At 44.1% G+C, this 22,670-nt stretch overlaps 1 protein-coding gene across 2 annotated transcripts in view; it reads left to right on the top strand.

Moving 5' to 3' along the window:
• Window positions 1–19,860, top strand: part of LOC138570088 (TNFAIP3-interacting protein 1-like) — a 199,774-nt gene extending 179,914 nt beyond the window's left edge. The window contains exon 7 of one of the 2 annotated variants that reach the window (XM_069648682.1): window positions 17,874–19,860. In XM_069648682.1, coding sequence (XP_069504783.1) covers window positions 17,874–18,149 — 276 coding nt within the window. In that variant the 3' untranslated portion in view covers window positions 18,150–19,860. The remainder of the gene's footprint in view (window positions 1–17,873) is intronic. The other variant, XM_069648681.1, reaches the window with a different exon arrangement.
• Window positions 19,861–22,670: the final 2,810 nt, after the last annotated feature.

The following is a 22,670-nucleotide window of genomic DNA, read 5'->3' as shown; positions in this document are numbered from 1 at the left end:
CCCGTCGGGGGGGGTAGGGGGGTGTTGACTCCATCAGTTGAGACACTGTATTCTCCTCTTCCTCCTGGAGAAGACCTTATAATACAGACGTTCGTGATGGCTTGTTGTCCCACAAATCCCACTTATTGTAGAAATCAGAAACCCCTTCCTTTGTCTCACTCTAAACAAAATTCAAACTATACCTCAAACATTCACAACACACACATAGCATCTCCAGTTTCTAATGTTTCTCTATTTAAAACTTTTGAACAATATTATTTTAGAAATAAAATGTCATCTATGGACTTCAGCTCCCATAAAGCCTCAAGTACGTAGACGAAGAAGAGGAGAGATGAGTTGATGCAGACTAAGCAAAGCCCAAAACCTAATGTGCAGATTAGCTGTTTGATTAAACCACAATTGTACGGGACATTTAAAAATGGCATCCACACTAACATGGGAGAGAACCGTGCCGCAGAAAGCAGAGAGAGTGTCAATGGGCCCATCCATGTGGCAGCTCGCAAGTCACTCATACTGGCATGGCGTGTAGGAAGGAGAGAGGCAGTAGGCCCACCTGAAGGACCGTCTAAGCGCTGGGAGCATCAGCAGAGCTCCTGGAGGTACGGTTGTGCCGGAAAGAAGCATTATTCAGTCCTAGTCACAGAGGGAAGTCACCGAGTGAAAGCAGAGCTGCAGGAAATGCTGCATGTCCTGTTTGTGTAGAAAGCCATCCCAAGAAGGAAGCTTCACCGAAGAGGCACACCAGAAGTCGGAGGTGCCGCAAACTACCGGTGAGTCTTCCCAGAACCCTTAGGGACCCCGGTGCATGCCGATACACAGTCAACACAATGGGCCTCATTCCGAATTCGGAGGTAACCACGCCGCTATTTGCGGCATGGCTGCCTCCGAACTCGTCCAAACTCCGGCCTGGTGAATGGATTCATTACCGGTCCATTCCGAGGTCGGAGGGACCGGTAATTCCCCATTCACCAGGGCCATTCCCCATTCCCATTTGAGCCCCCATAGGGCTCAATGGGAAAGGGGAAGGCGGCAATAACGGTACCGTAAATTACGGTACCGTTATTGACCCCAGAGTCCCTTTGCGGGTTCCGTCCTTGACGCCTGCTTTTAGCAGGCGTTAAGGAAGGACCCGCAAAGGGAACTCGTAGTAGGGCAGTAAGGGTTTAATGGCACCGGTCTCGTTACCGGTGACTGTTAACCCTTACCGCCCTACTCGGAATGAGTCCCAATGTAAATTAATGCCCAAAGGGAAGAATATTTGAATCCCGACAGCAACAAAACCTGAACAAATGCCTATGTATTAGATGTCAATATGGGGGAAAGCTGGAGCAAGTATTCCGATAAGTAAACCTATTGAAACACCACAGAGTTATAGCAGACAGTGAAACCAAGGAGAAGTCAGGGGAAAAGGATCACACCAGGCAGTTCACATTTAGTAAAAGATACCTGACAAGGAAGTATATCAGGGAATCTGCAAGATGCCAGACAAGGATTCCTTGCAGGGGAGTATACCAGGGAATCCACCAATGTTGTATAAAGACACTAACATTGTAGCAGGATACCTGGCAGAGAAATATACCTGGGATTTTGAAACTGTATAAATATAAGAACTTTAAAACTGTGGGAAGATACCTGGCCGGGAAGTATACCAAGGAATCTGAAGAGCCCGTAAAAGGATTCCTGGCAGAGGAGTATACCAGGCAATCCTCTAAAGCTGTAAAGAAAAGTCTATAATTATGAGAGGATAGCTGGCAGTGGCGTATACCAGCGGATCTGGGAAGCATATGAAAGTAGTCCTGGCAGGTAGATATGCCAGGCACTTGTAGTTGTACAAAGACTTTTATCACTGTTGCATGATACCTGGCAGGGGAGTGTACCAGGAGATCCAAAGAGTTCATGGGAGGATTCCTGGTAAAGGAGGACACCAGGCAATTTGCCAAACTATAAGAGAAGTTAAAACCCACCAAAGCACAAAGTACAAGAGAAGTTAAAATCTGGACACACGGACAGTTTCTAAGTTTATGACGACTTGATACAGACTGATCTTTAGTTTTAGTTTCCTGGGAAGGGAAACTCTTCTTTAGGATAGGGTTTGAGAGGTGTTTATCCAACCTATTTCTATTTAATAAAATGTCTGTTAATGAGAATACTACCACTTTGTGTCTGTCTCTCATGCCTGACCCCTCACAATATCCACACCTAAACAGATGAGCCTCATCAAATGCACGTCATCAACAGGCCAATTGGTGTCTCAGGCACTGTTTGAGCCCCTTTACGACCCCAACAACTATACAATTGTGAAGGAGATGGTGACTTTTCACCTGAAGCAATTCAATGGACCATATCGTTTCTTGGCAACCGAATCAGCCGTGTTTACATAGATGAGGCAATAGCAGACCTTGTGACTGTATCGTTTGGAGTGTCCCAGGGGGTCTGCTTGTCCCCTTGTATCTATAACATCTTTACTGCCCTGTTTTTCAATACCTTAGAAAAAGAGGGAGTGCTGTTCACCAATTGCACTGACGACACGCAGTGTGTCATCCCTTTGTCAGGGTCCCATTCTTGTGATGAGGAGGAACTCAACAGAGTGTATTCCCTAGTGGAAGAGTGGATGATAGAAAACAACCTGGCCCTTAACAGGGATAAAACTGAATTAATGTTGATTGGTACACAATCTATGATCATGTTACTCTGAATTTCATCTTGGCAATGTTATCATCAAGCCACAGAAGAAAGTGAAAACTCTAGGTGTAGTATTCGATCAACATCTAGATATGCAAGCTCATGTGAGAAGTCTGGTTTCCTCAGCAATCTACTTTATTAAACTGCTCGCTCATTTGCGCCCTTTTATCACTCAAGCAAATGCTGGGACCCTAGCTAGAGCCATTATGGGATCTAAGATGGACTATTGTGGCAACCTTCTCATTTGATCTAGCAAAAATACTATTAATAGACTTCAAGTGGTGCAAAACGGGGCTCTTAGAATAGTAGTCGGATTGACCCGCTGCGATCACGTTTCTCAAGCAAGAAGGTCCTTGCACTGGCTCACTGTAGCATCCCGAATCCACTTTCGGTTATTAACGATAACCATGAAAGGCAGGCTTGGCTTAATGCCGAATTATCTTCAAGGCTTGATTTCGAAGAAATCGAATAGCCGTGCCCTTAGATACAGATCCCAGAACCTAATGAACATTCCCAGAAGCTAAACTAAAAAGATGGAAATGGGAGCCTTTTCTACTGCAGCCCCAGAAGCCTGGAAGGCTCTTCCTCCAGATCTGCGGTATCGAGCACTGCTTACTAGTTTCAAGAAAAAACTGAAGACCTGGCTCTTTGCATAGATCCCACTCTGATTCATATTTTCTGGCTTTATATTAGGATTCCTCTGTCTGTGTTTTATGTGGCTGTTTTTGTTATGTTTGCGCCCTAATGCCCAAGGTTCCAAGGATGCGCGGTGTAAATGACGTGAAGTAAAAGTAAAGTAAAGTTGCTTCATGACATGTGGGCAAGAAGAATATGTAGCGCAAGGGGGCAGCTTGAGGGAGGTGTTCAAAATATAGAAACCAAAATATGCATAGGCTGGAGGGAAATTAAGTGGTGGTCAATAAATTGACCAGAGGGGGGTGTGTGCTAATGGAGACGAGAGCTGCACCAGCCCATGCCCCACCCCATCTGCTCCCAGTTATGAACGACGATACAAACTAAAATGTTTAGTGTACTGTCATCAAAACACAAAGGATCACACAGCCACAATTAAAAATAGAAATGCTGTGCAGGACAAGTAGGGCACAAGGGGATTTACACGTATCAAAGTGAGAGGTTCAAGGGCACATAGATGGGGCACACATGAAACAGACATGAAGAGCACTAAAATGGCAGAAAGAAACCTGATGTGGCGCCGTTGCTCTGACTAAAATTATCATGGCATCAATTCTGAAATGCCACATCCAAATGTAAATTGCTTAGCTTACAGTTTACCAGGCCTCACAAAGCCCAAACAACAGAGCAACGCCAAGGACAGGCAGGGAGGTTTACTTGAGGAGCCGAAACTACACTAGATAACGTTTGCCAGAACACACAGCATACAATTGTAAGGTTAGTCATTTGCAGTTGGTAGCAGTGAGAAACACACATACATTTCCTGAATACTAGATGCAGGTAGCTACCGTGCCAAATGATCCCACGATGAATGAACATACAGTTCCCCAAATGGCCACTGAAGGAAAGCGCACACATGTAAAACAGTAGGAAAATCCCCATAAATGGTTGTATGATTTTAGTACAGCGTCCCTCACCACATGACCACAACAATGGTCATTCATTAAAGGCCCAATTAGATAGTGCAACTGCCACATCCCTTGCTCGTCCAGACACCAGGATGAGATGCTGAAGGACACAAACAGGATGGTAGATGGACTTCAAGTATGGGAACGAGTTGGGAGTATTACTTTTACGAGATTATGGCGGTTCACCCACTTCTCCACCCTACCATGTTACTTGGCACAGCATCACTGTGTCCAAGGCCAGATGAATGAACGACTTGTCAATTAAATTATGTTCTTCTGTCAACTTTTGTAGTAGAGTGCCAGCTAATATCAAGTAAGATACATTGTATTATTTGTAGTAGGATGTATCTTCTAGGAGTTGGTAGCTGTGAAAGGCCCAATATTAAAAAGGTCCACCTATAGAGAAATATATGTTGCATACTCTATCGTCCTATCAAATTAGTGAGTAGAGGTTTTTTATAATGATTACTAACATGACGTCAGTATGACACATTATACGGTTAAGAGCTTGTTATTTCTAACTCCATTGTGAGATTGTCCTTTGGACGCTCTCCCGGCAACTGACTGTATTGGAATAAAGCTGGGCTTTTTCGTGCACTTGGAGCTGATTTGATTATTTGGTTTTCATTGATTATTGATATCTAGGCCTACCTTAACACCATACCAGACAAGCCAGCCAACGCATACTACACATTCCACTCTACAAACTCACATGCACACAAAGGCAAGCATTTACACACTGGGCCTTCAGGGCATGGAACACCCTAACTCTCTACATACGCACTGAATCCTCCATAACCACTTTCAGAAAGAGCATTGAAACATACTTGTTTGCCCACCTCCACTGCTATCATTTGTATATCCTAATCTTCCTATCATTTCCTGAAAACATTTAGTAACTTCTTTTTTCAACTCCCACCTTTCCAATATTTGAACCATGTAAGGCACTCCGAGGCCCTCTTAGTGGGGCCAGCGCTAAACAATAATTCAAACAAATAAGTAAATAAATCCATTCTAATTAATTGGCACAGCATTTTGAGTTGTGCCTTTCTCTTCTCCGCTTCAAACAGTGGACTCTGGGGTGAGTAGTGCTTTTTATTGTTGCTCTTTTTATTTCATGTCTAATTGGCCTCTTTTCTTTCACTTACACAGTCAATGGGTGTTCACATTTGCAACTATATGAACAACAATCAATTTTTAATATAAAAAGAAAATCTTAATTCAAAGACTGTAGAGAATGCAGAATATGACTGCTCAAATGCTCCCAAGACTAAGGACATTTTGTCATGTAACACCAATATTGTTCTGCCTACACTGGTTGCCCTTAGGGACTGTGATGAATCTGGAAAATATGTCACTTCTCCCCAGAGGGAAGCCACCCCATCTGAGGCTAGGGTGGAGTGCCCACTCTGCAAGACCCTCTCTAGGAGTCTGGGTAAGTGGTACCTCACTGGCAATGACTCCCCTTTCAGGGACAAGGACTCCCGGTCCAATGAGGACCTCCCTGAAAGAAGTACCTTATCTGCATACATGGGATGGGAAAATACTGACTATTCTCAGTGCTTTCCTTCAAGTACCATCAATCCTTCTTCCTCCCTATTCAGAAAATGCTGACTGTTATCTGGGAGGTGCCATAAATGAAGGACATGCCTTTTCTAATTGTGATGACATATGTGCACAAAATAATATCTGTGAATCGAGAGGGACTGGGGAAACTGTGCGCGACTCCTACGTGGGATGGAGAGTCCATGGAACGGCGAGGCGAGCCTCTGGAAACTTGTCCCCAGAGGGGCAGAGTAATGCACAACTGGGAAGCCAGCGGGAAGGAAGCCTGCTAGCTGGAGGCTAAGAAGCTGGTGTGCTAACCGTGCCATAGGCTGTGAGAAGGAGGGGAGTCTAGGTCTAGGAGGAACGAAACCCGTCCTTTCTGATGGAGCGACCACTTGAAATCGGTGGTGGGCTGGGCACCCAGGAACAGATGCCAAAATCAGACACAAGCCAGGAGCCAGAGACTCCGAGCTCCACACAGTGAGTGCAGTTCCAAGTGGGATGAGCAAGAACAGGGAGATGAGCGCTCCTGCCATGAGGATGCCAGCGAAAGCAGCACGGCGTGGGGTCAGAACTTTCCGAAACCATTCCCGTTACAATACACTTGGAAACCGACACAACCATGGTAACCTGGGATAAAGTGTTGTTAATATCGCTTGTCAGGGCCAGAGAAGACACTGTGAGAGTGAAAACCTGAAAGCATAGAACAGGCATATAGCCCCATGTAAAGGGAGTGAAAGAAACTCAAGTACTATTTATCAAGGGTGAGGAAGATGAGATCAACATCCAAAAGTGAGAGATATATACAGACACACATCTTGTGGGCCACAGTCAAAGCAATATGTGTGATTTGTATCCTGATGGGGAAGCCAACAAATGTGTCAGTGTTTGAATTGAAGATACCACAACCCACTACAGAGTCACAGATCTTTGGAGAGTCCCAGTGCCATAGGAGGTGGAATCAAGGAGAATACTTGCAAAAGTAATCCTGGAGGGATTTTTACTACTGGTATGATATGATATGGCATTTATAACACGCCTATACACAAGTGTTTTAAGGCACGACGAGGCAAGGGAGGGTGAATGTTATGTAGGCACTCGTGGAAACAGGTAAGTCTTTATAACGTGGCGTGGAGTTTATTAGGTAAACAGGTAAAAGACCCCCAGCACCACCAGTAACATCTGATGTGAACAAGGGACCCTCTCCAACTGACAAACATAGAACGCTGGGGACTGGACAAGCAGCTAAATGCTCTGACCTCATCAGAACTAGGCAGCGAAACTCCATAGCCTCTAGCATTGCATGATGTCTCCCCTTCGCCATTGATAGCAATTATAACAAGAGAACAAATCAACAACTTCACAACACATCTCCCTCTTTTTCATTAAAGTTTTTCACCACCTCTTTTCATTTTACACATGACATCTTTTTACAGTAGCGATACGGTCCTTATTCCAAACCTGACCGCCAGCTACACGCACTGCACCCTTCAGGACAGCCACAACTCTAACTGGGTCAGAATACAACAGATCACCTTTCTTTCTCACCACTCCTTTCTTAATCCTCACCCAGTCACCGCACTCCACACGCAATTCCTTCCTTCCTTTCCTTTTATTTTCACGCATGACCCACTCACTATTCTTCTTCTTGAGAGACCTCCTCACCTCATCAATGACCACATCAGATTCCCTGCTCCTGCCTAACCACGGCAGACATGCCATGGAGTAAGGTTTTCGACCTCTCAGTTCGAACGGACACAAACCGGTGGTAGTGTGAGGTGCCATGCGCAATGCCCATATCCTATTTTGAATAGTCGCCAATTTGTCAAACCCACACTCTTCCCCCATGCGAATGCTCTCCATCACACATCTGTTCAACCTCTCAACTACTCCATTGGTTTCAGGATGATAAAGAGCTGCCCTCTAATGGCTCACACCACATTTTTCCAAATACTTGGGAAGACATCCACCAGTAAATTGCGTCCCATTGTCTGTAAGAATACTTCCTGGGAGACCCTCACTTGCAAAGATCTCTTGCAAAGCTGTAACCATACTTTCTCCTGATATTTCTCTCACAACTTTGAAATCTACCCACCTAGAGAACAAATCGACAACTAGAACCACAAACCTTCCCCGACCATATCCCAGATCGACAGGTCCTAATATGTCCATAGCTACATCACACCAAATCTTAGACGGAACACCAACATCAATCAAAGGTTGCTTCTTGCCCTCTACACCCTTCCCACTTCTTATGCAAAATTGGCACTCGCTCAACCAAGCTTCAACTTCTTTATCAAAGCCTGGCCACCAGTAATCTGTTCTCAATATCCCTTTTGTCTTTGCGATGCCAATATGTCCACTGTGCGCCAGATCGATAATCTTCCCTCGAATGCCCACTGGTGCTACTGCCCTCTCCCACCTGAACAATATCTCATCCGAAACAGATAATTCATCCTTCACCTCCCAGAAAGGTATTTCTTCCTCCAATAAGGCTGATTTATTTGGCCAAACAGTAGAGACCACATACGATATCACCTTGCTCAAAATGACATCTCTGTTTATCTCATCCAACCACTCTTGCTTGGATACAATGCCTTCTGTACTCACAAACACCATCTCCATGTTATCATCTTCGATCCTATCCTGGGAACTAACCTTTACTCTAGATAAATTGTCCGCCAAGGTGTTCTCTCTTCCAGGAATCACTTCCATAACAAACTTATGGGCTTGCAACATGGTGACCCATCCAGCCACTCTTCGTGAAATCTTGTCCAGCCCCTTCGTCTCAAAAATGACCTTCAAGGGTTTGTGATCCGTCCGGATCACAAATTCCACACCCCAGACAAAATTTTAAAATCGCTCTACAGCCCAATAACATGCTAGAGCTTTTCAAGAACTGAATAACGTACTTCTGCCCCTTTTAGGCCACGTGAAGCATGTGCTATTATAACTTCCGATCCATCATCTTGTTTCTGTGCCAAAACAGCTCCCAGGCCGCCCTCACTTGCATCTACCGTAATGATAGTCATTTTTCTTGTATCAAAACATCCCAAAGGTTTTGCCATATCTATTTCCTCTTTGATTCTAGAAAATTCTACATCACACTCGCGACTCCATATGAAATCAGCACGTTTCCTTAAGATTTTCCTCATTTCAAGAACCTTCGTTGCATAGTTTTCCACAAATTTTTGATAAAACTCTGTCATACCTAAAAATGAGCGAAGTTCACTTTTTGTTGTGGGTTTCTCGATTTCCTTTATCGAGTTAATGATGCTTTCCTTGGGTTTCACCCCCTCAGATGACATTTCGTGACCCAGATAATCCACCTTCAATACCGCAAACTCGCACTTCTCTTCCCTTAAATTAATGCCTCTCTCTTCAAAGATTTTCAACACAACATTCAAGCTCCTGTCATGTTCCTCCAACGTCTCACCACATATCAGCACATCATCTTGGAAGCAAAACACTCCCTTTACAGACCCAAGCAACCGATCCATAATCTTTTGGAACACTGATGAAGCTGACGCCAAACCAAACAGCATTCTTCTGAATTGAAATACACCCTTGTGCGTTATAAAAGCCGTAACCTTTCTACATTCTTCCGTCAGCTCAACCTGGTGGTATGCCGACGCCATATCAAGTTTTAAAAATATCTTCCCATGGCCCACCATGGTTAACATCTCACCCATGTTTGGCAAGGGGTGTCTGTCAACCATCACACACTTGTTGAGCTCACGCATGTCAATGCATAATCTCAGATCACCAGAACTTTTTTTTACCACTACAACCGGTGAAACCCATTCGACACCTCCTGCTCTCTCATTCACACCGACCTGTAGTAATTTTATTAGCTCATTTTTGACACCTTCTCTCAAAGAGAAAGGTACCGGCTTGAGTTTAGCAATAACAGGCACACTACCTCTTTTTAGAACAATTTGGTGTTGAAATCCCTTCACCTTTCCCAAACCTTTCTCAAAGACACCATTATGGTCTGTCACATACTTGTTTGTCTTATCGCACGGCAAAGACACTTGAAGCACTTGCTCGGGGTGATTGGGATCTAATCGAATGCCCCAAACTCTTCTGTTCTCTCCACCCGAGCAATGATTGCCCTTTCTTGGTAACATATACTTTTCCTCTACACCTCCTTCCTTTGAACTCGAATTCACACCATACATATCCCAGTAACTCAATCCTGTCCTGATTATACCCTCCGGGATTGATATCCGGTTCACTTAATTGGGCTACCACCCCGCACAGCTGCTTCTCAAATACACTTCTGGATACTAGCGTAATCTTTGAGCCAGAATCAGCCATCATGGAAACTTCATGACCATTCACATTCACAACCGCATACGGTCGCTCGCAGTGGTATTAACAATGACATTCTGCATTGGAATTATCACTTCCTCCTCTGACGATCTTCCATCTTCTTCCTCATTGATGTACAGAACCTTCTTTTGGCTGTATTGACCAAATTGGTAGTTCTTACAGCAGTTGGCAAAATGACCCTTCTCCTTACACTTTGCACATGTCGCTTTACGGCCAGGGCACACAACGGATGAAGCAAAATGCGTACTACTCGCACATCGAAAACATAGTCTGTCCTCTTTTCTTTCTGTCCTCTGCACTGGTTTTTGGTTTATTGGGGGACCTGCTATTCCAGGGTGACCTGCCACGCTCCTAGGTTTTGACTGCTTTGTAGGCCTGACTGTATTCCTCTTCAATTTACTCCGGGATGTAAATAACTATTCTCCTTGGGGTATTTCACGTGAACTTTTGTCACCTTTGCTCTTGGTTTTGCACCTTATTCTTCAATTCACTCTGGCAAGTGGATGGATACACTCCTTGTGACAGTCTACATGAACTTTTGCCCCCTTTTTACACTGTATTTCTGGACTGGATTCTGCGTGCACCGCCTCCTCCTCGAAGTTTTCTCTCCCTTCCTTGTTCAACGTGGATACGGCTGATGGCCCCACAAGTTGCTGTGTTAGAGAAGGAACGTGCCCAAACTTTCAGCAATGTGCCTCCAAATTCACTTTCATTTTTTTTCAATAAACACCCTTGATCCCTTTTTGTGGCTCTGTTTTGTAAGATTTGTCAAGGTTTCTTCTCCCCTCTTTAAGGTGTCCACTCATGCGCCTTCAATATCAAACACATTTTTATTTAATTCTCACTGTTCCTCGCAGTATAAGCGGGTGGAGTGTCAGTTCTTCACTTTCCCACTGCGCTAATATCACTGCATGAGCCTCTGCCTACATCTTGCTGCGCTTCTATTACCGTGTGTACGGTAATTCTCCCTCTTGGCTCAGGCGCAGCTCCCTCCCACCTTCCAGGATGCGCGTATGTCTTCACCGCAGGAGACGATCGGGTGTGGGCGGCCAAACGACAAAACAAGCCCGCTTCAATCCTCACAGGAGCGCCCCGCCGTGCGCATTACAGCAGAGAGCCGGGGAAAAGTAACGCGGCGAGCGTTCGCTGGGCCCGTGGGATGGGGATCAGCGCAGCGCGGCAGCACTTACTTGGCAGGCAGGCTTGATGATGCAGCTGAACGGGGTGGCCGCTACCAAGCTATGGTTGGCGGAGCAGCCACAGTCTCACGGGAGACCAAGGGTTGGGAACACTTGGTTTGAGGCCGCCGCTACAACGCCAGGGGAAGGCGGAGCGGCGCTCGCTTCTGGATGACTCTGCTGGGGGTCTTCAGATCTCCATTCCACATCCCATCCTCGTCGCCAATGTTATGTAGGCACTCGTGGAAACAGGTAAGTCTTTATAACGTGGAGTTTATTAGGTAAACGGGTAAAAGACCCCCAGCACCACCAGTAACATCTGATGTGAACAAGGGACACTCGCCAACTGACAAACCTAGAACGCTGGGGACTGGACAAGCAGCTAAATGCTCTATGACATCATCAGAACTAGGCAGCAGCGACTCCATAGCCTCTAGCATTGCATGATGTATCCCCTTCCCCATTTATAGCAATTATAACAAGAGAACAAATCAACAACTTCACAACAGTGAACAAAGGGAAGACTGAAGGTAAGCGCAGACAGCAGGTGTCCAAGTGCTGGTAGGGGGACTCTAGGGGTACAAAAAACAGACCCCAGGTGCAATGGTTTGCCAGGGGGGCAGTGCAGGTGTGCAACTGGTTGGGAGGGGACCTGGGCCAGAGATCAGTGGGTAGCCAGGTGACCAGTCCAGTTTCAGTTTCAGCCAGGAATTCAGCAGGGGAGAAGAGAGAAAGCAGAAGCAAAGAGGAATGTCTTGAGTTGCTTCCGGGAACCGGAGATGGTTCTCCTCAAGTTTCAGAGAGGCGGGGAGGCTGTTACAGAGGGAGGCCCCAGCCTAAGAAATAGATCTGCCACCAACTCGTTGCTTGGAGAAACGACTGACCCTGAGGGAGTGGGAGGAGGGGTCCGCTGAGGGTTTCTTAAGAAGGGGGTGCACAAGAGAGTGCTTAAGGATAGAAGGGAAGACGCCAGTGGTGAAGGAGTGGTTGCAGAAATCAGCCAGAGCAGGGGCGAGGTTGTCAATGTGGTCCTTGATGGTTTTGCAGGAACAGGGGAGAACCTATTTTGACAAGACTTTCATAGATCAGACTTATCTAGAAACCTCATCAGGGAAGAACAGGGGAAAGGCAGAGAAGGAGGGAGGAGAAGGGACCACAAGGGGGCCAAAGGAGGAGCAGAGAGTAGAGGAAGGAGGGGGAGAGGAAGGGAGAGAGGACAGGATGTCCTGAGTTTTAGAGATGAAATGAGAAGCCAGGTCCTGGGAGGGGACAGGAGAGGTAGAGACTGCAGCAGGATTGGCCAGCTCCTTGCAGATTTTAAAGAGTTCGGCAGAGTTGTTGGATGCCACAGAGATGCGCTCTTGGATGTGTGCTCTCTTCTTGGTGCGGACAGAGAGCTGGTATTGCCTTTGGAGCAGGCGGCAGGCCAGTTTGTCAGAGGATGCACCAGAAGCACGCCATTTCCTCTCAGCCACCCTGCACTTGCGTTTAAGGGTGGCAAGGTCTGAGTCGTACTAGGAGTTGCACTTGGCTTTGGGCGTCAAGCGGATCCTCATGACAGGGGCAAGAACATCAAGAGTATCAGATATAGCAGAGTGGAGCATGGAAATAAATGCTAAATTGATCCTGAAGGAATTTAGCCAGTCATAAACCACAAATGAGAAAAAACAAGAAGAATTGGAGGGGAAAGCAAGAACTGTATAAAAATACTCACATTGTAAGTGAACACGTGTAGGGCTTTCCTAATCGAACTTTGCGACTGAGAGAAGTGCTCCAAGAGCCGGGCCTGGCAGAAGCACATGCCAAGGTTGTTCTGCAAGCCTCCTTTTCTTTTTAGATAGGTTTTTTCTAAAGTGTTGGGGCCAGTTAGGAACGTAGGCCTTTGGACTCCGGACTCTTTATATTGGTCTATGACGAGCACCCTTAGCTTTTGTTTTTATAAAGTAGGGAATTTCACTCATAGTGGTAGGGTCAGTTAGGCATTTTCCTTTTAATTAGAATAAATATGTATCTACCATGACCCATTGTTATCCTAGTCCTCCTTCTGATTTGCCAGAGGGCCTGGATAGAATGGATAGAATGGAATGCCCTGTGCATAGCACATACAGCCTTCTATGAAAGAGGACTGGCCTTTATGGTGGCAAACGTCAGATTTGTTTATGCTCAGCGAAGTTCTATCCATTCTGTATACCAGAAATGTGCCTTCAAAGACGAGGTGTCGGTTATTCTGCTTTCTGCACAGCACAACTTTAGAATAAACTCCCATTACATCTATGGGAGGAGAGGGATTGTGGTAAATCCCGAAAATCTTTAAATACACTTTGCTTTCAATTTGCCTTCTAAGATAGGCCTCAAACTACGGCAGCCAAATTGCCACTGTCAGTTTGTGTGTGTTCTTCTATGTCAGGAAGTCTCCCAGGAGGTGCTTATGCCCTCTATAACAATAAAAATAAAACAACATCGGATATTACCAGTGTTTTATCAAACTGGCATACACCAGAGGTTTTCCTCAGGCTCCCCTTATGAAACCTTTCCCCTACAATTCTTAGGAAGCTGGCCATAAACCCTGTTACGCCTCTTTCCTTGGTTCTCTGTTTTTCCCTGTGCCCCTCTGTGTGCTATTAGGCACAGTCTATTCAGGAGCCATTAGTTCACAGCATTTGCCCCTCTGTTAAAGCAGCCTTTTACAGACTCTCTGGATCTATCTAACTTTCCGACCTCTTCTCTTTGGCTAACACCATAGAAAGAGCAGTAGGACAACAACTGCACACCTTTGTAGAATGTAATGGAGTAATGGACCACCCCATCAAGCAGGGTTTACGCCTTTGCATGGAATAAAGTTAACTATCACCTCCATTTTAGATGATTTAAATGGCATGCAGATCTGGCTGCTCTGGGCACCAATGTACATGTCTCTGTCGCTTTTGACATGGTATACCATAGAATGCTGCTCTCCCGCCTAGCAAGACTGAACATTGGTCATGCTGTCCTGAAATTGATTCACTCCCTTCATTCCTGACACAGAACAAATGGTAACAATACGCCTGTTTCAGCCAAAGATATAGGTGATCGGCTGTGGAGTCCCTCAGGGCTCAACACTTTCCAGGTTATTGCTCAACATGTGTAGCAGCCCCCATCTATGACTTATTAAATCATTTGGTGCCACCACTTATAACTATGTGGATGACACAAAATTCATCTTTAAATATAGTCCTTATGACCCCACTGCACAAAACAGCTTCTCGGATTGTTTGGCAGACATTTGCAGCTGCATGCAAGCCAACAGTCGAAAAATAACTTCAACAAAGGCAGAGATTATGGTCATAGAGAATCAAACAGAACAATGTCCATTTAATCGTTGGCCCTAACACTGGCCCCTTGCTCCTCTCCTGCTCCATTGGGGAAAAGGTTGGGCATCCTACTGGATGCCACATCTTAATATGATCCCATTAGAAAGTGTAATCGTGCAGAGTTGTTTTTATACCTTAAAGACCATTTCCCTACTCAAGGTTTCCCAGCAGAGTGCATGCAACATTTGCCTTTGTCCTGTCCAAAACTACCTTAATAGCACATACCTCCTCCTACACAAATACCTTCTTACTAGGCTGCAGAGACTGCATAATGCTGCGACTCATCTATTATTGAGATTGAGAATGTTTGATCCTGTCTCCCTTGTGCTTAACTAACTGCACTGGCTCCATGTGTACCAGCACATCAACTTTAAGATACTCTGCATGTCCCACAGGGCACTCCATGATGAGGGCCTCTTTTTACCCAGCAGAAGCTCCTGTACTGCTTCCCTGCCCGCACATTAAGATCCTCTTAATCCTTTTCTATGGTTGTCCCGACACTTAAAATAAGGCATGTAGGCGACCATCCGGCTTAGCCTCACTAGTGAAATCCTTACCAGTGCACTTGTGTTATATTGGAGACATCTCCTTTTTTAGCAAAGGCCATCATGACTTTCCTCTTCCCTGCTTAAATAATCATATCCTCAATCGCCTTATCCTTAAGACTTCAAGAGAAGGAGATGTCACATACAAACATTTGGTAAATGGCTGAGCTATGAAGTAGGTAGGACGCAAGTCATGCACAGTAGCTCAACAGACTAGTTGTACGATCGAAGCCTTGACACCCATTATTCATATGCATATAATCTCGCTTGTATGCATCAAACCAATTGAATTGGTAACTATGATGACCTATAATTAAGCATGGTGTTATGAAGGCATCTTTGCAACATATACCTTCGGAATCTCACAATTACTTGATGAGGTATTTCCTCAGGAGGAACATGCTAAGATCTGGGGTTAGTCTCCAACAAGGAAATGCAGCATTCCAAATTGTAGAACAGGTTGAGACCGATTCAGGGTATGTTGCTCTCTGAGCTGAAGAACTATTAAAAAAAGCAGCCCTTTGGAGTCCTGATCTTGCACACTGCCAGTGACGGTGAGGGTTAGAATGTTGGTGTATGGCTTTGCCGGTCATGCAGACAGCTTTAAAGACGAAGCTGGCTCTGGTGGAGAGCCAGTGTAAGGAGATCAGTTTTGGCATTATGCGTACACAGCGGCCTGTACCAAATATGAGCTGTGCTGCTGCAGATGGGATTGAGCGTTAGAGCCCTTTTGGTAGCACACATGCATTGGATGGGATGCAGAATAACTCAGACACCAAATAATCGAACCAACTCAGGAAGATGGCAAAGTGTTTTTCTGTTTTAACATCAATTACCTAAAACCGGGAGTTACAACGGACATCAACGGACGTCCCACAAGCGTTCTCAAAGCATTTCATAAAGAATTACACTTTTATAGCAAACATTTGTCATACGTGATGTCATACTTTGTGGCAAACTAAGAAAAACCTAAGAGTTATGATACGCTCAAGGGGAACATCTAAGTATACTTTCTAAAAGGGGTTGGGTTGTGATTGGACATCTACTGTCAGGTGGACTACTTATGCCCACCTCTATTGCAAGTCATTCTTCATCATTATTATATACACAGTATATGATTGGATCTCAAATGATAAGGCCTTGCTTTATATGTCCTTCTACAATTGGTTGGCTCGCTCTTGGCAGTCTGGAACAGTCGGCTCACTAGCAGTACGTAAGCTCATACTCAGGAGGAGGACTTGACTTTACCTCCCCATCCAATTAGCCCAACGTCTCATCACCCATGTCTTCTGTCGTGAAGATTCTCTTTGAACTTGGTCTTGCAGTGTATTATCGTTTCTGGGAATAAAAGGGATTGCGAGCACGCGCTATTTTAGTACCAGAACTGCATGTCCAACTCCTTTTTTTATCCTTGACTCACATGACAGGAGATCACAATTCGGCCCATTTTGCAGCATTTAATTGTCTTGAATGAATAAAACTCGCCACTCATGGTGTTCTTTCTTTGCACCTTAACAAGGGATGATTCAGCATCTCACGGTTACTGCCTTCAAGAATAGATAACCAGTCTTGGCTGCTTCAGCCCTGACACCTGGCCAAACAGCCCTTCTCGCTACTTCCATGATACCAGCTAATTCTTTGCTGCGACACAGCTTTCGGCCCTTCTTTTCCATGGGTTTGAACTTACTAAATTTGTGACACTGATGTCCAGCTTCTATATAATGGCGGCTCCGCCTGCAGTCTATTCACTACGTATAGCCAGCTTCTATGATCGCTTAGTCTGCTTGCGTTGCTTCATCTGTACAGTTATGAAATGGCTTAGATTTTCTGAAGTGCTCCTTTTCGCATATGAATATTTGCTCAATTCTTTATTTCATCATCAGCTTCTATAAGGTCCATACATCTTGTTCAGCCAGTCTTCTCAGTGCGCTACGCTCACCTCTTGTGATGTCACCAGCTCCTCTTTCTCTCATTTTCATATCCCCTAGGAGAGCTCCACCATTAGATTGTCTCCTCTTGGGGAATACATTTGATATGGCATTCTCAACGGGTACCTTTTCTCGAATATTCACAGCGGAATGGTCACAACTGCCGGTGTCAAACATGCTACGATTTCAGGCTCCCAGCATATATGTTATAGGGGGCGGGACTTCCTGCAGAGGCATGTGGCTGCTCATCTACAGGATGGGCTAGAGTGGTACCAGTTTGCTTCTTGGGAGACCCATCATTGCAGAGTGAGGTAGTCTAATCTGGAGAGTATTAAAGCCTGTACCACCTCTAACATAAGCTGTTTTCTGTGATTTACTTTTCTGTCTTTCGGAGCAGATGTTTCTAGAAATACGATTCTAATCTGCACTATTTACTGACTGGTGCAGCTGCTTGTGGTAAGCAACAATGTTGTGATTATGTTTTTATACTCTAAAATGGTTAATAAAATATTTGCAAAAATGTATTTAAAAATGTATCTGCTGTTGATGCCGCAGGGGGGGTTTCAGATCAGTCACAATAATGACAAATGTGACTGTATTTGAATATTTCTGAATGCGCATTAAAGTTGTTATACTTTTCAAATTTCCAAATTGCATCTGATGATAGGTGAGGTTTGACTTTATATCTTTTGACTCTCCTTGGCAGCTTAAAGTCTACGAAGACGACTTCCGGAAGGAGCGTTCCGACAAGCAGGTGCTCCAGCGTCTCCTGAAGAGCAAATCCAGCCATAAGGACCCAGTGTTAGTGCACCGATGCAACAATGGCAGCCATGAGATTCCAGCAGCGGCGCTGAGCTCTCCCTCCGCTCCAATGAACAGGCTCAGCGGCAGCGGGAAACCATGCGAGAGGCACAGCCACAGGCACCACCACCTGCGGGATGCTGAGCGGCCATCTTCGTCATTTCCCATAGAGTTCAAGTAGCTGGCCACACAGCAGGACAACACAACAGGGACCATTAATATCCCAGAAACACCAAGCCCGTGAAACTCAAAACTTTATTGTGAAGCTCCTGAGAAGACGAATGGATTGTTGGTAAAACAGCAATATCTTCGGCTTCTTGCAACTCCAATATTAAGAGTCAGTCTGAGGTTTCCTGTGCACTATATGCTGACATATTTTGAGATTGTTTTTCTGACTACACAACCATGGCATTAATACATGAAATATGCGTTTCCAAAGTAATGGACGAATATTGAAGTTGGGAAAATACCATACCGTACATAGAAAATGGAGGTCATTGCCTTTCCAATATATTGCATCATGTGCGTTGCAGGCCCAAAGTTCAGCTAATATATGGTGGCTCACTGCCGCAGATCGAGTGGCGCTAAGACACAACCCTGTGTGTTTTCATATAAAACACTGTAAAGACATTGAAATTGGACATTGGGATTAAATATCAACATTTCATCAAGTGCACAGGCACTCTATTAAAGGATATATTAACTTTAAATGCATATTACAAAGCGCAGCACCTGAAAATCCCCAAAGTTAAAGTCTACATGCAGTGCAAGCCATGGCCATGATACTAGCGAAGGCTGAACAGACAAGACAACCACATCTGGTGGCCTATGCTTAAGGGTCGGTGCTCCTCGGCCCTGGAAGTTAGGGCTACTGCCCACCAGCGCCATCGAGCACCTGCTGCCTTTTAGAAGACTGCTGAAAACCTGCTGCTTCAAAAAGGCTTGCTGATTGGCAACTCCTTAGATGATGACATCCAACATGTGTAATGTACAATAAGAGTCTAGCCGAGACTGCTCCCACCCACATCTGATTTGCGTGAGACTTCGCCTAATGGCTAAATACCCACCCTGCATGACTGACACAAGCCTCTGCCAGAGGGGACAGCATCCAACTTGTGGAATGTGAGGATCCAGGTGACGTCAGTCCTTTATCTGCGGCTATGACATCCGACCCCTGAGAATTGCATGACACTTCATCAAGGCCAAAATCACCCAACCCATGTGATGCACAGGCAACTCCATGCAAGGTTACAATTATAAACATATGATGCTCGTGCAATTTCACCCAGGGCAAGCCACCCTATCCCAGGTGATGCACATATGATTCTGTCCATGGAAGCAACACCCAACCCATGTGCTGAACATGGAATTTTAGTCAGGGCTACTGCCACTAACCCTTGAGATGCACTTGCGATTCTATCCAGGGCTCAGTCAACCCTCATGACACAGATGAACCACCTATCCTCGTGATGCACATGGGATTTCAGCTGTGCATGGGGCCCAATCAGAGTCTACTGCGCTAGACGCGTGGCATGTTCCATCCGGTACCCACCGAGGTCAGAAAATCCAAACTTACTAATTTACATAACCATTTACCACATAAAATGCTCATGTTGTACAGGACACTCTGTATAGGCAGCAACGTTCTACCATCCTCCTGATATGAGACGTCTTCATCTACACCAGTTCTCACGATGTAAGTGAGACTCTTCCAGGGGCTAACACACCCAAACGCACAACATGCTATAAACCAAATAGTGAACCTTTTATGCATCACTGTAATGCTAGAAAGCCTACGCTGTTATGTGTTCTATGTATCCTTTCACAATGTTTGGCAGCAAGAATACAAACATTCACACAAATAAATAAATGAGAAGAAATCCGAACCTGAACCTTTTAAGTGTGAACATATGTTTTCCTATTGTGAGAAAGCTGCACGATTAGTGTCATAGCTGCAGGCAAGAAATTGAAATGGCCCAGGAAAAAAATGAAAACATCCTATAAGGGGGTTCTAGACACTGGCTTTACTGTGTTTTGTTTTAGTGTCTGGTTATATTCTCTTGGCATTGAAGCTAACATAGGGAGACAAAGAAAGTTGGCCAAATGGTCTGAAGTGGCCAGATGGATGAGCTGTTCACATAGCCCACATTTGAACTTAGATACATGTAAGGTCTGGCGTATTAATAGAAATATATTAATGTATTTGACAATTGATGGTTAGTAATCACACTCCCTTATATTTTTGTGAAACCTTTTAACCGGAATGGCTCAGTGATAGGCTGGGGAATTGGGGCACAATCTTGTCATTGCTTGCTTAATTAGTCAGTTAGACTCCCAATGGTAATGGTATGGGTGTGGAATTGTGGTCAGTGGCTCAGGAGAACAGGGACCTGCTGATGATGCTCTGTCAATTCTCCCCAAACACATGGGTGGTGTTGCCTTAAATGGGACCTCGGAGATGAGATGCCAAACACTTCCCTCGGCAGATGCTCTTCTTGCACAGAGTTCAGCTGGCACCATGTGGCCCTTGCTTGTTTGCTCTGTAGAAACTCCACACAGTAGATTTGGATTCTGGACCGAGCTGGACTTTAAGGTCTTCCTGTTCTTCAGTTCTCCTCTGTGTGAGTTGGGTTGTATATGAATTGTTCGTTTTACAACTGTTCGAATTACAATTGACCGAATTGTGAAGGTCAATTGTAACATATAAGTGGGGGGAAACCCCACACAACCCCCCCACCCAACGCCAAACCCCCCAAAACCCATATATATATATATATATTCAGTGAAAAAAGCTTTGTTAAAGGGACGTTATGGTTAAGTTGCGCTACTAAAAACCTATGAAATTCAGTGAAAAAACTTTGTTAAAGGGACGTTATGGTTCCAAGTAAAACCGAAAAACCCTTGAAATTCGCCAGTTATGGTAAGCTAAGCAACCATAACTCGCGCCACCACCGTGCACTGCTAAGACTAACACCCAGGACATCAAAGATGACATCACAAATGTCATTGATGACATCACATGTCTGGCTCACTATTTTTTCTTTTGCTGACATATCTAGTCCACATGGTTTTCTTCAGTCACAGTCAGAAACTAAGAATTTTATTTTATTTGTAGACATATCCTTCTAGTAGGTTCTTACAGTAATTCCCTTAGAGTACAGTCACATCATATGAAACATATACATATGGGAAAACACAAGCTTGAAAGACAGCAATCCTTTTTGTGCATAAAGATAATCACTAGACTTAGGAGCACTTTCTGATAGTTCTGTTGTTTTTTTTATGGCTGTACTTTCCCTGTATATGGTCATATTTGTATACATTGTACTCACACTACTTTCCTTAGGGTCCAATCACATCAAGTGATACATATACATAGGGTAGATCGCAGCTTTGAAACAGAGCAATCATTTATTTGCATGAATCTAATCAGTTAAGTTATGAATTGTTTCTGCTACTACTTGTGCTTTTTTGCTAACTTCACTTTCCCTGTATATACCCATATTGGTATGTGTTCTTGTGTCTTTGTGTTTTGTCTATAGTAATGCAATTATGTAATACATGGGATTTATTAGCTACTTATTACATATTTCACAGTACACAAAAATCTATTAAGAAAACAATTATCATTTCATTATTCAACATATTAACATTACGAATATCATACCTTCATCTTGTACGCTGCACACAATGTTATGTTTCTGTATGAGTAGCTTAGTATACTAGATAGAACCCCATAATAGGATGCTATTTATATCAATGCATCGTTCAATGCACTTATTAGGGTATATTTCTTGCAATGATTCTTGACACTTTTTTCGCAACATAATAAGAATCCCTTCTACACATTTTTCATGAGAAGTACATACACATGTGATGTCATCAGTGATGTCATCAATGACATTTGTGATGTCATCTTTGATGTCCTGGGTGTTAGTCTTAGCAGTGCACGGTGGTGGCGCGAGTTATGGTTGCTTAGCTTACCATAACTGGCGAATTTCAAGGGTTTTTCGGTTTTACTTGGAACCATAACGTCCCTTTAACAAAAGTTTTTTCACTGAATTTCATAGGTTTTTAGTAGCGCAACTTAACCATAACCTCCCTTTAACAAAGTATTTTTCACTGAATTTCATAGATTTTTAGTAGCGCAACTTAACCATAACGTCCTTTTAACAACGTTTTTTCACTGAATTTCATAGTTTTTTAGTAGCACAACTTAACAATAATGACTTTGACTTTATATACATGTCATATGGAACTGACTAGATCTCTTCTTATGAACTTGATGTCCGCAAACTTATTTAATGTTCGCGGACATGTTCGGAGAACAGTACCACTACCTAAAAAGCTGTGGGGGGGGTGGGGGGGTATGTTTGATTGTTATATCATAATATAGGAACATTTAACAAATTCAAAAAGCAGCACACAAACGCATTATATATAGTAATACATAAGAAATGTAACCCATATATGTAACACACTAACCATTCATTTAAATACAATATGTTCTGAAATGGAATATACCACAAGAAGATAAATTGGCTTCCAACATAATTACCTCACAGACACAACAGAACTGAGAACAAGACCAGACCCATTGAATACATAGGACTTATCTTACCAGAAATAGTAAGTGTACTTCATTTTACTCATATATTTATAAACTTTCTGTATTAGATTAAAAAATATATTGGCCCTCATT

Source organism: Ambystoma mexicanum, chromosome 2q (genome assembly GCF_040938575.1).
Source record: "Ambystoma mexicanum isolate Mex_15411 chromosome 2q, UKY_AmexF1_1, whole genome shotgun sequence".
NCBI classification, from domain to species: domain Eukaryota; kingdom Metazoa; phylum Chordata; class Amphibia; order Caudata; family Ambystomatidae; genus Ambystoma; species Ambystoma mexicanum.
The sequence above is the reverse complement of the archived record's forward strand: the minus strand, read 5'-3'. Positions and strand labels throughout refer to the sequence as shown.